Here is a 17,170-nt window from a genome sequence, read left to right as displayed (position 1 = left end):
TACCTGTATATACAGGTAACCTTCATTTAATAAGCCGTCTTGTTATGCTCCTTCTTGCATATTGAACTATTCGGGGTCCCATTCATTCACCATTCACTGCACTCCCTTCTCCGTTTCCTTTCTTTCTTCCTTCCTTGCTCCCTCTGAAATAAAACGTCAAGACGTGAGCACTGACTTCTAATATGCATTTGATTCTGCAGGATAGTGGTCGTGATGTCATTTATGCAAGCGATTCATTGTCGCTTCTCGACACCAGAAAACGTCGTGGTGGGTGTGTTATTCTCGCTAAGGTAACTTTTATAAGTGTGCGCATTTTCACGTTTAAGGAAGCATAACAGTCCTGTCTGTGGGGACATCAATGACGTGGGATGGTGAATTTGCATGTCAGGTGCTTCTGATGACAAATAACACGAACGTCCAAACCTGCACTTCTGTTACTATTATTAGACGCCGTTGCCTGACTGTTGCCTTTGTATGCGAAAATGTGCAAGCTTATAAGGAGTACCATGATAAGATTGTAGGTCGGTGAATGGAGGAGTCCGATAACGAAGTTTAGGTCAAAAGATAATTGAGCTAATTTGAAATGATTCATCATGAAAGACAATATGGCGTGTAGAGACAACGCAAACGCCCTGTGTTTGGTTCTCTTCTTTTGTGTCTCCCCGCCTTACCATCTTTCATGTCGAATAACAATTTGCGGCAACGCCTTGCTTCGATTGGAAAGCCCCACGCTTTTTCGTCGTTTTCGAAACGCTGAATGGTTCTGGCGAGACCGCGCGTAAGTTCTGTTGCGATGATGTGAGGACCGGGGAAGCGATCAAGGTGGGAGACAGCGTGCGTGGGATGGCTAGCTTTGGACAGCCGTGTCTACGTGAAAACAGAACTTCCGCAGGACGTATCCTCGTCGCGGCGATGGCGGTCAGAAGCGCGATCAGTGTCCGCGGGATAACTCCTGGCGGAAATGTTCCGGTTTGCAGACTTGTGCAGTGTGCTGGTTTTCTTCTACCAGACGACGCACTTCTTCGTTGGGTTCATGGGACTGCCAGGTTTGCAGTGGTAGGCCTTGGCGAAGTCGACGGAGTTGGACACCACGCCGATCACTCTGTGTGAAGGAGAAAAAGGAGGAGGATATTGTGAGTTGCAGGTGGATAAGAAGCGTAGGAAAAAGCTGTGTAGCGTCATAGCCTAGGGCACCGGCAGAACAGAGGCATGGACGCATTGGCTTCTATGGTTACCACGTTTTCGTGAGTACGTTTCAATCTACAATCTACTTGTATGTACTAAGTATTATTTTGCTCCCCTTGCATAGCATATCCGTTTGAATAAGTACGAATGCTCCACAGCGCTACAGGAAGAGCAATTCCAAGCCACGAGTGGCCCAGTACATCCGCGGTGCGCGGTTGTTGGTCGCTGCTGAAACCACACACACACAAATGGTCCAGTGAATGTCGAGCAAAAGCGAATGCTAACACCAGTCTTTAAGAACAGGGAAAGGCGAACCTCGTCACTTTTGGCGCTGTCAGAAGTGATTAACCGGAACATTTTTGCCGAAAAATGTCTTACTATTCATAATGGTTCCGAGCGCAAAACACTTACAAGAGACAGGAGAACGAAGCTCTTGTCCCTTGTCTATGTATTGCGCTCAGAACCATTATGAATGATGTGTTCCAACTAGCCCAACTCACAAATCTCTTATAAGTCAGCAGAAATAGGCGAATAGCAATACCGAGAATCACATCATCGTGTTGCATACCTGAAGCGTCCCGGGCTGTGGTTTCCCGTGCGGATGGTGTTGACGGCGTGCTCTGGCCTCGTGGTGCCGCACCAGATCTGGGCGTAAGTGAGGAAGAAGAGCTGGTCGTGCGTCAGGTTCAGGCCCGGCAGGTGCGGTTCGGGACCCCAGCGCTCCACGCTGCTCTTGTACGCCTGCACAGCGAGCGGAGCACGTTGCTTAACGCAAGTGGTACCACGTGCTACGCGGTAAGCACGTCAGTGTATATTTTAGACGTTGTGATCAGCGTGGCAAAAGAACGAGGGAGACAGAGAAAGAGAGAGAGAGAGTGCATGAAGAGATGATTGTAAGTATATTAGCTGTCAAAGCATCACAGGAGAAGGGGGACGAGTGCATAGACAGATGACAGAGAGACAGAAAAAAAAGGCGGTTCATTGTTGAACTACAGCGGAAACAGTGACCGTGCAGAAGAACAGATTTCGAAGTGTCGGCAGTATTCTTTGTTTTAAAGAATAAGATCTTTATGGTGGCAATGACAGAGTAAAAAAAAAATCACAGCATATCCACGGAGTGAATGATGATGAGTGGGCGAAGCAGCGGAGGTTCATCGGTAAACCGTGAATCTTCCGTGAATTCTGCCCAGTACATCATCACCGACGTGAGATCGGGCGCGTTTATACTAAAGGTTCGATGAGTTATGACGACTTGCATCTCACTTTAATTTTACATGTACGCTGTGAATTTTCATTGTTTAGAAAACCATTGCTTTAGAAAACATCTGGCGTCTTTCGTTAAGCAGCTGGCGTCTTTTCGTATTGCTTTAGAAACATCTGGCGTCTTTTCGTTTTGCTTTTAGAAAACATCTGGCGTCTTTCGTTGGTTTATTTCATCAATCAACGGCGTTTTGAACAAAATTTTTATTGTTTAATCACGCACAGGAGAAATCTCACCAGGCACTACCTTGGAGGTAAACAATGGCTGCTAATGGGAATGAGAGACAGAAGAAGTCGGCTTTTAGCTAACACTTACACTTCTACTTCTACTAACGTTTCCTACTGGAACATGCCAATGGCTGCTAATGGGGAATGAGAGACAGAAGAATTCGGCTTTTAGTTAACGCGCACGCTGCGAATTTTTTATTGTTCAACAACGCACAGGAAAAATCTCCCACCGGCACCACCTTGGAGGTCAAAGCGTAAGACTTGTTACGGACTACGACTACTACTACTGCTACTACTACGACGACGACGACTACGAGGGACGAACGGGTGCCGCCTTAAGGAGCTTCGCCCCTAAAAACGAACTTGGAGGACGCTTGAGCTTCGCCTTCAAAAGTAGAACGCGATAGCGTATACTCGGGACCCGTGCGCATCGCCTTCTCAATTGCTAGCCTACCTTCGGTTTTAGGTGCATGCCTCAGCCGTGCCGTAAGGAAACGAATGACTGTGCGCATAACATTGGCCGTTTCAAACTATCCTAAAACGCCTACTGCAAGTACAGTTGTTAAGCGCCCACTACGCCATAATTCTTCCTTCTGTGAATCAGCACAGGGCCCACTATGCGTCAGTATAAGGCAACACGCGAACCTACGCAGCTGCTCACTTTGTTGATGCTTTTGCAGCTGATGATGATTAAATATGTCTGAACGCATTGAATTGGGTGGGCCTTACCGCTCGTTGCGCAAGTCACATGCTTTGACGCCTGGCGCGAGTCTACGCTTTTGCCAAGCAATACTGCATGCGTTAAGGAGACTCCTTTCACTACATGAAATTCATATAGCGTTATATAGTGTTTTTTTCCGAAGCAGTTTCAAGCAATAGCTTGGCCCTGTGGTAGGACACCTGCTTGCCACATAGACGGCCTGGGTTCGATTTTCACGTGAAGATTTGTTATTTATTTTATTTGGATCTTTCTCAATTTTTCGGTCACGGACAATATGATGATTTTTCGCTCACCGACGCCGACACCGACACCGTAATTTCTGCGAAACGAGCTCTTTAACGCTATCGCGTTAAAATATTAACGTATGCAGAAGGAGGTCCCGAAATCAAGCACTGCAATGGTACCCATTATGGAAACTTGGCAGCACAAACAAACGGGACACAGAAAGAGCGGGACAGCGTGACGCAAGTTTCCATAATGAATCTATACCATCTAGCCCGCCTACCAGCTTTTCTGCAATGGGACCTCCTAGTCCGGTCATTACGGCACTGGCCTCCATGTTCAGTACCTATGGTATTGAATTAACTGCGTTATGTACTGGTTGCTAGTAGTCGTTGAAGTGCCTGGGACGCGCCGCCATCCTGGATGTGCTTCGGCATGCTGGTTCCACCTGCTGTGTGTGTTGACGCGGGTAGGTGTTCTGAGAGCCTAATCTTGCACTCCTAAATTCTCATATTTGAGTTTTTGCCTGAGGTACTGCTGAATCATTGTCAGTATCTCTCTAAAACGTGGCGCTACGTGTTTTCAACTACTCATTCGGTGGAAAGATGCTGGCAAGACTTATGGGAACGAACTCTTGGTTATTATGATAATTGGAAAGCTTACTATTTTTATTTTATCAAATACCTTTTTATTGCATTTGCATGAAGTACATCTTTTGCACAATGTTAATGTTACCCATTTTTATGCTCTAATTTAGCTTGTTTAATATTTTGAGGTGTACTGTACTGTTGTAAATAAAGTTACATTGGATAACCTCGTTTTGCTGCCTATTAAATTTGAAAGAGATAAAAAACCACCGCTTACCTTGAACGCTTGCTTGACGCCTCCGTTGTCAGCGATGTTTTCACCTTGGGTATTTACACCGTTGACCTGAACACAATACAAAAGATCCACAAGTCAGAGACTTTGATTACAATTGCTCTCAATGAGACCTTGCATTATGTACCAAGTAGATAGTTTCTTATTAGGACGCCAATCTTTCCTTCTGAGAAATTAACGTTGTAGCGTGAGCTGTATATTCGGCTGCTTTTGAACTCCTTTCAGTGCGGGTAAGTGCATGTGAGTGCTTCGCAGCTTCGAGCATGCTGCAAGCTACAAGTAAGCTACAGTCCCAAGCAAAAGTCACTATGGCGGGCGCAATGACTATGTTATCCTATAATGTAAGGCAAGATAACTTCATTGTTCACTGGAACGTAAATGAGTATAATAAATTGTCCGTCTCACCAAAATGGCAAATTCCGAATGTTTTCGCTGACCCCTAATTTTAAGCACGCGTTTTTTTTTTGTGCAAATGCCCGTGTCTGTCTTCTGCGTCTTCTGTCTGGCTATCTTTTCTATAGACTCATGCGCTGAGCTCTCTTTGAGTGTATGCTACCTGGGTGTACTAGATGTCTCGTGGTATATCTTATGATTTCATTTTGTCATTTTGTCTCTCACGTGGTGAAAGTAGCCGAAGCCATATAAAGGCACCAACTTTTTCTTCAAAATCGTGTCGTTAAGAAGACGCTTACTAATAGTTGTGACTAGGATGTCTAAGGCACATCGTCCTGGCCCTGCTTTCTAAATATTTTTTTCCCTGCAACATGGCTTTCGCGTCGACTCTGTATTGACCAGAACATTCTCGACTTAGGATAGGGTATTGTACAGAAGACCATACTGTCACAGCACGCGGGCAGGTCATCACTTACGGCCATGTTGACTTCAGGCAAAACGTATCGGCTGTACTGATCGATCATGCATTGCGCCTTGGAGTGAAACAACTTGAGCGCCTCAGGTTTCCACCACTGCTTCAGGTTGCCGTGTTCGTCGAACTGACGTCCTGGAACAAGTACGACGAAACGTGCTCTCATAAAATGACGCAAACCACGTCATGGAAATTTTCATTAAGAATGTTCCGGAGAGCCATATTGAATGCAGCGTAGGCGATTTGAAGCTAATCCCTAAAAACATGTTTAGGGGCTCTCTGTTAGCATCTCACATCCGTATGATGTTTTCTCTGCATAAGCGAAGACTATGAATAACAAGAATGATATTTCCGTTATGCAGTAAATAAATAAATAAATAAATAAATAAATAAATAAATAAATAAATAAATAAATAAATAAATAAATAAATAAATAAATAAATAAATAAATAAATAAATAAATAAATAAATAAATAAATAAATCGTGCACACACCCTTGTCGTCGAAGCCGTGGGTTATCTCGTGACCGATGACAACACCGATGCCACCGTAATTGACAGACCTTTGGATAAAAAATGACAATAACGACACGTGACTCACGCGACCTTTCTCGGGCATTTACATTTTCAATAAGTTCACTCTATGTAAAATACTCCGTACACTTTACAACATACAACCTACATTAAACTGAATGCGTGGACTTTTATATTCTTTATGAAAGTGTAGATCCGTATCAAGGTCGACTTCCTGTGGCCACGCCCGTATTTACAACATAGGCTAGCACATGTCTTTGCTGTGTGAACAGAGTATTAGGGCTTTCTGCTTAATGAGAAATATGCTTTCTGCTCCTTCATCAAAAGGGCCCCAATTGCACACTGTCCTCGAAAGCGGCATCGTCAAATTCGCCAAAAGTATCACGTCTAATTCGCACAAGCAACATTGACGCGAATGCACCGACTTTCCGGTGCTGTTAACACGCGCAGGTAGAAATCAGGGCCCGTATTCACACACACACAAAAAAAAACGTCTTAGGCTAAAAAGTGTCGCAAGAGAATATTTCAGCCAATCACGATCCGGGACATATCATTAGCGAAGCCGGATGACCTCTGGGAGAACGTACTTACGAAAGAGAAGTTTTGTGAATTCGGCTCCGGCTTACTAGTATCGTTCCTTTACACTGTTAGTATGAACTAGCAGTAAAACACCTCCAAATGGAACGACATTTGAATAAACCCAGTCTGCATGCCGAAAAAGGGTCATATCATTTCTGGGAACTCTATATGAGAAAGCAATTTGTTGACGTCCTCTGAAACATAATAACCGGCAGTTTCATTGCCTGTTGTCTTTAGCATTATTCCGTACTAGTTCGCCGAACCTACTTTTACCGCGTTTCGTAGCTCATTAGAGGGCGGCAGGACACAGTTACTCGGGTACTTCTTAAACCCAGCGATCGTACTCAAGGGTGCGGAATTTTAAGAGCTCCCAATCTACAAGCACGACGGCCATGGCGCAGCATTCGGTTGTCTTGGTTTTATAAAGAACAATGTACGTCGACTGCGTGTGCCCGCATTTTTGTTATCTTTTCAGATTTTGCTTCCTTTACAGGAGATGTTCGAGTTATGTACACTATCGTGTATCAATGTACTCTTTCACATTACCTAAGTAAAAGAAAAGCGCAAATAAGGATATTATTAAGGTCTACGCTAAAGAAAATACTCTGCGACGAACGTCAATCAGTATACGAACCGCAAGATATCAAGCGTCACATTCTTAATTTGATTCGGTTTTTGACAGACCACATGAAATGTGAAGTCAACAACTAGCTTTCCTGATTTGTTGCCGCGGTATAAAATAAAGCCTATAATAACGCCCCTGTTACGCTCGCCGCAAGCTTTTACGAGGAATGCGAGAATTTAAGAGTAACTGCGGTCGTACTTGGGGTAATGCTGGTGGTAGAGAGGTGGCTGCAGTACTCCGGCCGGAAAGCCTGCGCAAAAGTAAATCGAAATACACAGAGAAGTAGAATGACGCAGCTGTCGTCATCAAAGAATAAATCTGAAAAGTTCAATATATAAGCTTACTGATGAAGTTCTTCGATCTCGTGTAGAAGGCATTGACGACAGCGGGATAGGTGATCCACCTATACGTAAAAAAAAGCAGAAAATAATTAGTCACAAAAACTGCTTCAGCGAACGTGCTCGGAGGTGCACAGTACATCGCAGTCACAAACCATATGAATTGCTAATAAAGATAAGGGAAAAGTGACGCCTGAACCGGCTTCCCGTTCCTGTTGCGTTTTCCGTGTCTTCCGTGAGTGTTTTTTTTTTTTTTTTTGTACCGCCTATGCAGCGCGAAGCTCCTCAACCATTGTTTAGAATGAACCAACTAGCCCAAATGACTGCATTACTGAACCGACTGACATGCGTTTCAAAATTTTCGTGTTTGCTTAGGTCTCACTTGCCGTTTGATATATATTGCTGTATCACTGTTCGGACAGTACAATTTCAACGTACTTACTCGTTTTTGTCCACGCCGTTCCTGAGCTTCATTTCTATCTTCAGTGCGCTGTGGCGAAGGCTCTTGATGATGTTTTCGAAGTACGTATCGGGTCTGAACTCTACCTGAGACAATAATATCATCGTCAGAGGAACTATAGTTGCCTTGCATTTTTTTTCTAGGAGTGGCAACTGACTCTGGTTACAGTCATTTGCTTGTTAAGTCGTGGCCTAATGTAAAATATAAGAAATACAGCAGCTAAAAATCAAAATTTCAATTATGGGAACATAAATCTAGCAAATGAATTATTTCGACAGTTCATCGCCAAAGTCTTAAGGAACTTTATCTATTGTAGTTTTTTAAAATATAATAATAAACAAGCACAGCGCACGAAGGGTTGAGTATTTGCGCATGTAAGTAACAGATCAGATTTCTATTTACGAATGAAAGAGATAGTGGGAGTTTATTAAAAGGAAAGGGGGATCTTTGAGCCTCTATGATTATTATTCACCAATGTCGGGAACAAAGTACTCGCGCATCAAGGTGCTTACCTCGTATTCTTTATCCAGTTCTTCTGGTGTTGATATGAATTCAGGGTAGCCTATCTTCTGAGTCATAAACTCGGCCTGTAATGTACACGCAATGAAATCAGAATGTAATACGAGTTTCGAGATTAATAAACCTTCTCCGTGTGTAAGATGCTAAGTATATTTGAAAAGGTTGAGTGCGATGATTCGATTTCTTAACCTAGACATTGCCGTCCTTCATGGCGATGTTAGCACAGAGCTATATACTGTAAGTTTATGAGATGCTTTTGCTGCGAGCTCACCAGGCTGCACAGAGACATTATAACATATTGCAAGATGCATTCTAACAATGCATCTTGCAAGTTCAAAACACACGTTAAAGAAGAGATGCGAAGAACAAAAGAAAAAATGCACCTTTTTCCTGGCCACTTCTCGGGTCTCTTTGTCCATCCAGTCAACGTTCATGAGGATTTCCAAGAAGGCTGCCTTGATGTCATTAATCATTTCCTCGGCCTTTGGTATTTGAAAGGAAGTGGTGAAAGGAAACGCATGATTAATGTCAAAAACATAGACGATGTTATCTGATAACACCTTACGAGATCTACGAGTCGTGACCTCGCGCAGTAACTGCGATGCTTGCAGCACAAGCCTACTATGATAAATACCTAACAACTCCGCGAACAGCTCCTTCGTGAACGCCCTTGAAACGTCAATGGGAAGACGTCATGGATCATTGCGGCAAGATGAATTTTGAGGACATACACCTGCTGAGTGGGTTTCTTACTTTAAAAAAGTGCCCTCGAAAAATCCCAAGGTAAAGGATTGGAAAGTACGTGTGCTGGTGCATGTGATATATAAACACTTGGCGGCAACTTGAAAAAAAAAGAAAGAAAAGATATGACGATTCCACAGAACACGAGCTTATACGCGCTTGTATCGTCTCGTGACCTTGGTTTCTGTGCGACTGTAACAGTGAAAAAAAAAAAAAGAAAACAAAGAAGACTGAGTGAAGTCAGAGCAGCACACCAGACAGCGCAATGTGGCGTTTCTTAGACTTGTCGTCCTGGACTGTCCAGGACACCTCATACGCAACGCTCATTGGTGGAAGGCCCTGGGAAGTCTGGGAGCGTTAGGGACAGATACTAATCAAAGAGGCCCACCGTATATGTTATGTAGCTGTACCCGTTGGAGATGAACAAGGTTAATCATCTGCTCTACTAACAGATCGAATTAATAACACTTACTGGCGTAGGTGGCTAGAGCAAAGAACAACGGATGAGAATCAGTGGCGCACCTTCTTTTTGCTCTGGTCGTTGAAGTGTCGGCGCACGAAGAGAGCTCCGACGGCCATGCCCATCTTCTTGTTGACGAGAAGCGTGCAGCTCTTCCAACGCGGAGGAGTCGACTGGGTGCCGTAGATGGCGCCGTAGTACTCCTGCTGCTTGTCCACGAACCTCTTGTCTAGGCTGCCCACCAGCTTCGAGATGAAGCGCCAGAGGATGTAGTTAGCCACGACCCTGAAAGCACAGCGCGCAACGCGGCTCAGACGAGGCCGGCTTCATTGTGAATGAGCATGAGCCATACGTAAAGATTCCTCTCGCTTGATTGTGTTTTTTTTTCTTATGATACACCGTTTGTGGCCGACCGTTCCCGGAGAAAACGTATGCGGAAAGCTGCTTGGGCTACTGACAGTCTAAAGAAATGGCATTAAATTATACTTTCTTATCACGGTGCCTTTCCTGTACCTTTCTTGATCCCAGTTTTAGTAAGCTCAGATCACTTTGCATTCTGTCCACGCACTCAGTATCTGAAATATATTATACATGAGTAGTCGGCGAAGCTTAGAGGCTTCTACATCTCTTCTACAATTGTGCGAACGAACATAAATGTTTTGAAAACTACACTAATTGAACTTCGGTAAGCGAAGTTTAAGCCGCTCGCTTAATGCTTGTACTATGGCGAATTAAACAAAAAAAAATATGCGGAAAATTAGCTGCCATTTCCTAGAGGGACATGTTCAGTGCGATGTAGTGTGCAGTTGATAAGATCTACGAAATCTGACTTGAAAAAAAAAAGAAATAATCTTAATATTCTCCTTTCGTAAAGTGAGACAGTGCTACAAAGAGTATTTGAAATCTGCGCAAGAAAAAAAAAACAGCGCCAACATGAAGAGGCTGACCAATGGCCCAATTTTTACCGTGTTATATGTAATAGCTTCAATCTTGAATAAACTTCATTTCACATAAAACTTTTAAGTTGTTTTAATTCCAAGCTGAATGCGCTTGTAAACTTCGTAGTCCTTGACTTAGCGGAGCTTCTTCTTAACATGCAATATATGCACCTCAATGTGTCCATGGCGCGTCAGAAGAGAAGCAAGGATGACTAAGGTTACTGTGCTCAATACTACAAAGTACTCAGTAGCGCTACTTAGTTCGCACACATCTCCGTCGAAGTAAACCGGTTTGAAAGAATTGCTCAACGAATCTATAAATATACATGTCACACTTAAAAATTTTACGGCGACAAAAAAAAAAACAAGCTAATGTATAACAAAGCTTTTAGACACATCAGCCCGCTATTACACTGCACCGCCACACCCGCAGTGCGCGAAGGAATCGCACGGTGGCGCCAGTTGCCCTCAGAGCCGGTTTTCGTTCTTCACTGCGATGCTCGCTTGATACGTGGCGAAGCATATTCGCGGAGGGATGCGGAAGCGTGCCTCAATTGCTTTCACTTTTTTTTTTAACCGTATGAGTAGCCACATCTCGCAGTAATTCGTTGATTATTGCGCTGAAGGAAAAGCTATCTGCGTGCGATGTCTCTGTCGTTCACCAGTGCGACAGTTCGCAGATGCATTCGTCTTGTCTAAGGAAGTCACACATGCGCGGTTGCACCGGAAAAAAGACAAAAAAAAAATAGAAAAAAAGAAAGAGGAATGTACAGGTAGTACTGGCAGCTGCCGTTCTTCAATGACACAGTTCTCAGATGCAATAATCATGTACATGTAACAAAGGCACCATTTGCGAAAGATGCGAATCTTTTTCTGAGAGCGTTAATGCTATAAATCGACGTTGACGGCATTAGTAACGAAAATCTTGTTTACTGCAAGTGCCTTTAATTATTCAATCTTAACGACAAATCAAGAATCAACAGATGTGCGAGTTTCTAAAAGCTTTCTTTTTTATACTTGTTGTGTGTATATTCTATGGAGAATGTTGCTTTCAATCGAAGTGACAGCGAGTGTTTGGTTATTGCTATATTTTTCCCCTCATACCCTTCGTTATTCTAGTGTTGTTGCTTTTTTTTTTAGATGCGTATGCGTGTCTGTATACAATATTGGGATAGTGGGCTGTTTAATAAAATAACCTTCCGTAGCGTTCCGTTTAATATACAATAAAACAAATGTATGCGCAGCACTCAATATCCTGGCTATTGATTGTGCTCAGCTAGCTTCCGGGACGTCTCAGCATTTGTCTCAGCAGTGTCTTTCCACAGTTTCTTGGCTCTGATACTGATTGTTTCACATATCCCCTAAACTTTTCCCACATTTCTAAACGGCAATAATTTTTTATTATTGTCTTGTACGCCTCACTAAAGGCGCTTCAACTATTCCGAGAGCGTTGGTACGAGGAATACGATTAGCGGAGATATCGGTGTTCATATAAGCGCGACTCGGAACCCACGGACGCTTTAACTTCATAGCATACCGCCTACGACTCGTCAATAACAACGTGTGTTCTAAAGCAAATAATTAATTAAAAAGGTAATTAGCGAGCGTTCATGAAATTTGACAACCGAACACCACATCTTATTGCAAAAATAATGCCTGCTTTTTCAGGAAATATACACGAACGGAAGAAGTTCGGCAGTGTGAAACAGAGATAAATAAAAAAAAAGGGAATCATTTGAGCAAAACGGAATACTCTGTATATATCCAATGTTGGGACCAAACTTCGTCGGTGAGCTCGCAAGGAAACGCGTGCCGGAGAGTTGTCAATCTTGGTCACAGCGTTGCGAGTTCCTCGCCGCCCGATTATTCAGCGACCCCGCGTTACCATAATTGATACATGTATCACACGAGGTGTCACCGCGACGCAGTGAGGCGAAAATCGGGCCACACAGCAACAGAAATATGGGAGACATATCCTCTCACGCGTTTCGAGCTCTTCCGTCTTCACTTTCGTATATGCGCCCCAATACGCGTGTGCGTTTCTTTTTAATGATACATTTTTGACAGCTTACCTTTTGGGAGTGGAGTGTAGAAGCTCGGACATCTGCTTGATGTACCTCGGTGCGTAGATGACAACTTCTTCCGTAGGCGGTATTTCCATGGGCATGACCACTTTGAAGTAGTGCGTCCAGTTAATCTTGCGGGCGGGCAAACAACAATATTTGGAGAAACCGCCCAGCTAATAATTTAGGCAGAGCTTCGCCTGTGCACTTAATACGAAGTGATCGAAACGTTGGAAAAGTAAAGTATCGTGTAAATGATAATATCGTACTATTACATTAGAATAATGCTATAAGATAATCGTAAAAAGATCTCGTCTAAATTATACACGTATAATATATGTAACTTTCTGATTACATATTAAAGGCAGGAAATTTGTACTGATGTACAGATCGCGTTCAAAGGGGCTCTATCGTACACAGCATTGTTTATACCTTTATAAAGACTAATCGCTTCTTTAAACTGATATTTGTTATTCAGAATAGTTTAAGTACAGTGCACCACACACTATTGTGGCAGGGCGCTCGGCTTCCGGCTTGGCTCAAACTTTTTCTCTCCAAAAATTACAGCGAGAGCGCTTTATGTTAATACGAGACCGTGTTCATAGTAATCACTGTATGGCGTTCTCACAGTTCTTCGCATGAATGAGGGCAGGTAGGATCTAGAAAAAGACTACAAGCCAAGTAATTATCAGAAATATCTGGTTGGCAACCCTACATTGTATAAAAGGGACGGGTAGAAAGAATATGCAGAAAGGAACAAAGAGTTGAAAGAAGGGGATTTTCAGGGCGCCTTACAGCACTCAAAGTCCACCGAAGAGGCCGAATAGGCAGGAAAATTTTCTTAAATTCACTTGGTTTGGGGTTTGCGAAGGTTACGGTCTAAAAGCTTTTTTTTTTCCTTTTTCCTGTGACATAGGTTGTCGAGCGTATCCAGTGCGTATGAGATATGAACGAAAATTACTGCGTTCCAGCAGAGTCACGGCCGATACCAACCAGAGGGATCTTCGTCTGAAGCTGCTCTACCGTCCACTTGTTGTACATGGCGGTGAAGTTGCGCCGCATCTCGCTCGGTTCAGTCAGCTGCATTCGAAGAACGAGAAAGAAGCCTAAGAAAAACTAAGAGCAATCTCTCCGAAATTCGAGGCAGTTACTGAGGCAATGATAGCTTACAACTATTCCTGAAGAGTAAGGTATATAACAGCTGCATATGTTCCTTTTCTGGACAGATATCCGGAGGCTTACGAAAAGGGTTAAACTTAAATTGAGAACGACGCAGCGAACAATGGGAAAGGAAAATGATAGCTGCAACCTTAAGGGACAACGATAGAGCAGAGCGGATCAGGGAACAAACGGGTGTTAAGGACATTTTAGTCGAAATCAAGTAAAAGAAATGGGCAAGGGCAGAGCATGTAGCGCGTAGGCAAGATAACCGCTGGTTATTAAGAGTAACACACTGGATTGCAAGAGAAGGCAAGCGCGCGAGGGGGGAGGCAGAAAGTTAGGTGGGCAGATGAGATTAAGAAGTGTTGCGGGGGAAATGTGACCGCAGCAAGCACAGGACCGGTTTAATTGGCGAAAAATGGGTGATGCCTTTGCCCTGCAATGGGCGTAGTCAGCTTGATGATGACGACAATGATGACGACGACGACGACTTTAGCAATGAACTTTCTTTGGAGTCGAACAATGACGGAAGATGAGCTTGGCTTTTCAAGTGGTGGAACATGAATGAAAGTCACTTATTCAAACAGCAGAGCTTCGCTTTCGCTTTTCGGTCAAGCAGAACCATCCCAGTGTCTACCAACCGTGACAAATATGCTATCTGATTGACTGTCGTCGCTTATTATCTAAGACAGTTTAGACAGTACGACTGCTGAAAAGTCATCTGTACTATATAGACGTAGTTAAAAGTTTAAAAGAAGAAACAAAGAAATGACTCCAAACGAATGAACAAACTAGATAATTGAGATAAAATTATTTAAATATTATACCAACTAATTCAATATTTATTGCCACGATAACCGTCACGATAGTCGTAGCGTTAATTTGTCGTTAAAAATTACGCCGCATACAAGAAGAAGAACACAACTTTATTTTGAGGGAAGGGGTAGAAAAGGGGGGTACTCAGGAGCATGTTGGTTGGGGATAAGTGTTCTGTGGTTGGGGCCCCAAGTCCAGGGCTCCACTGGCTTGCGCCGCTCGCCTAACTTGACTCAGAAGCGCTAATTGCACCTCTGGGTACGAGCTGGCAAGTTATGCCTCCCACTGCTCCGAACGTCCTACAATGTTGCTGCCTAAAAATGAGTTTAAATTCGCTGGGCTTTCGGTCACACTCCCAAGAGACGTGATATAAAGTTGGCAAACCGCCGCACCACGGACAAGCGTGACGGTACAACGTGGGATATATTTTACTGAGCCGCGATAAAGTTGAAAAGACTCTCGTCTGCACCTTGCGGAGATCCGTAGCGTATTCCCCTTCAAGCGATTTATGGGGGGCACTATATTTTTGTCGTGTGCTCCGCTGGTAAGCGAGAATGTCTTTTGGGGCATTATCGAACCCCATTACGCCGCATAAATTATGCAATAGCATCACTAGAAGAGAGTAGCAAGGTCAAGTAAAAAAGGGAGTGTGAAACTCGCCCTGAGGAAGCGATCGCATTTGCTGCGATAACTAGAACAGACTGGACTTCGTGTGGAGTGGAAAATGACCGGGGTTAATAATTTTGGTTGGAAAAGTAGGTCACGAAAGCAACCATTGCAGCAACCAATGATAAAGAGAGCTGTAGTCTCTAAGCTGCTATAACCAGCTACACGCGATGTTGATGGCTAAATTTGGCCTGCAACTGGCAACTTGCAAGACGCAACTACGCTCACGCAGTGTGCTACTGCAGGCTTAAGTGGTGCATATATAGAGTCGCCGTTAGTACAACGTCATCATAACGCGGAACTAGTTGGTTGCCTGGTCAAGAGTGGAAGAGGCTCTCAACAACTATACTGGCTCCGTTTAATTATATTTCACCGCTATTGTCTCTGCAGTCCTGCTTTAGAGGGTGCGAAAAGTAACGACAATGGAACGGAATGTAAGAACTTTGTTTATATTAGCGCAGTAGAGAGAGGGTGAAGGCGCGAATCTCACAAAGAACTGGAGCGCACGTGGCTTGCTGTCGGAAGGTGGGCGTCATGACAATACACGTCCTCATTCCCGTTTCGTTAATTGCTGGGTAATTTTCGTCAAGGCATTTACCGCACAGTTTATAGTAGAGAGCCGTGAGAGGAGTTATGAACCTTGAGCTGGTTGGAGTGGGCAGCTGGGTCGAGGACCAGTAAGAACAACTCTGCTTTAGGAAAAAAAATTGTAAGTACGCTAAGCATCAGGCGCATCAACCAGACGTATGCAAAGGCTCTTTGTATGCGCGCGTGACGTCAGAGCTTGTGGCACACATATCTAGTGTTGCTGCCGTAACCGCGTAACAAGCGGTGCGCGATCTGGCATCCTTAAAAAAAAAAAAAACGCGTGTTCGCCGTGGTTGAAACAACACGGTACCAAAAGTGTTGGGCCGTCCACAAGCATGGCTGCTACATGTATTGTCATCGATGGTTTTACGAGCCTCACACGTTCCCGCCGGGACACACCAATGGCCAGAAACAAGAGACATTTTTCTAGTGAATTACAGTCTGGCAACCAGGCCGCTATATAGCTAATCAATATATGTAGCTCATTGTACGCGGTTATCAATGTCGAAAGAAGCGAAGTCGCTGCTTTCGCGAACGTTGTTTAGTCCGTCAAGCGTAGCCACCCTCCTCTTGCGTCCACACTCCCCGAGAGCACTAGGCGCTGTGGCGAACTCGTGTCCTCCGGAGCCTCCGGAGATTTCAGCACCAAGGGTTCGAGGGACGGAATAACGCAACCGCGATCCAACAGGGCTCGTTCCCCTAGTGACATCGTTTCTTACGACAAGGAATGAAGCTTCGGGTACACCCACATATTGCTAAAAGTAAGTAAGAGCATTTGAGCGGAAGCGATCACTCTGCTTACTCACGTTGGTGAGCTTGGCTTCTAACATGAGGGCGTCCTCCATGTCCCGCATGGCCGTCGTCCGGTTAGCTCCCAGCAGCTGAGCTACGGAGACCATGAAACGCAGGTAGGCCTCCACTTGCTGCGTCCCGCGAATGTAGTAGTCGCGGCTCGGAAGACCCGTTTCTGTCTGGTCCAGCTGTACGCCAAACAAGGAAGAGTGCGGGCCAATTACCGTACACGCTGCTTAGATTGAACCAGGTTAAAATAATAATATCTGGGGTTTAACGTCCCAAAACCACGATATGATTATGAGAGAGGCCGTAGTGGAGGCCTCCGGAAATTTCGACCACCTAAATCGTGCACCTAAACCTAAGTACACGGGCCTCAAACATTTTCGCCTGCATCGAAAATGCATCCGCCGCGGCGGAAATTCGATCCCACGAGCTTCGGGTCAGCAGCCGAGCGCGATAAACTAGACCACCGCGGTGGGGCAGCAGATGTGAACCAGGTTAGGAGTTAGGCGTGTGCACATTCAGCGA

General features: G+C 44.3%; 2 protein-coding genes across 2 annotated transcripts in view; one reads left to right on the top strand and one right to left on the bottom strand.

Moving 5' to 3' along the window:
* LOC119389741 (alpha-amylase 4N-like) overlaps positions 1 to 17,170 on the top strand; it is a 294,142-nt gene that overhangs the window by 139,820 nt on the left and 137,152 nt on the right. The gene's annotated exons all lie outside the window — the stretch shown is intronic.
* On the bottom strand, positions 999 to 16,860 carry LOC119389734 (neprilysin-4). The gene is made up of 14 exons (XM_037657107.2): positions 16,654 to 16,860; positions 13,610 to 13,696; positions 12,626 to 12,750; positions 9,678 to 9,900; positions 8,798 to 8,896; positions 8,408 to 8,482; positions 7,878 to 7,981; positions 7,442 to 7,500; positions 7,296 to 7,347; positions 5,855 to 5,922; positions 5,365 to 5,495; positions 4,481 to 4,546; positions 1,754 to 1,926; positions 999 to 1,102 (listed from the first exon to the last, which is right to left on the bottom strand). Exons 1-14 carry the CDS (start codon positions 16,744 to 16,746, stop codon positions 1,003 to 1,005), a joined length of 1,455 nt encoding a protein of 484 aa, XP_037513035.1. The 5' UTR covers positions 16,747 to 16,860; the 3' UTR covers positions 999 to 1,002.

Source organism: Rhipicephalus sanguineus, chromosome 4 (genome assembly GCF_013339695.2).
Source record: "Rhipicephalus sanguineus isolate Rsan-2018 chromosome 4, BIME_Rsan_1.4, whole genome shotgun sequence".
Taxonomy (NCBI): domain Eukaryota; kingdom Metazoa; phylum Arthropoda; class Arachnida; order Ixodida; family Ixodidae; genus Rhipicephalus; species Rhipicephalus sanguineus.
This window is presented reverse-complemented; position numbering and strand designations above follow the sequence as displayed.

What these genes read in the sequence shown, in the direction of transcription:
- LOC119389734 (XM_037657107.2), bottom strand. Translation starts at nt 16,746, where the DNA reads ATGGTCTCCGTAGCTCAGCTGCTGGGAGCTAACCGGACGACGGCCATG. An exon ending in CCACGGCTTCGACGACAAGG is followed by an intron (nt 5,496 to 5,854) that starts GTGTGTGCACGA and finishes TACTTGTTCCAG; the next exon opens with GACGTCAGTTCGACGAACAC. An exon ending in CACAGCCCGGGACGCTTCAG is followed by an intron (nt 1,103 to 1,753) that starts GTATGCAACACG and finishes TCCTTCACACAG; the next exon opens with AGTGATCGGCGTGGTGTCCA.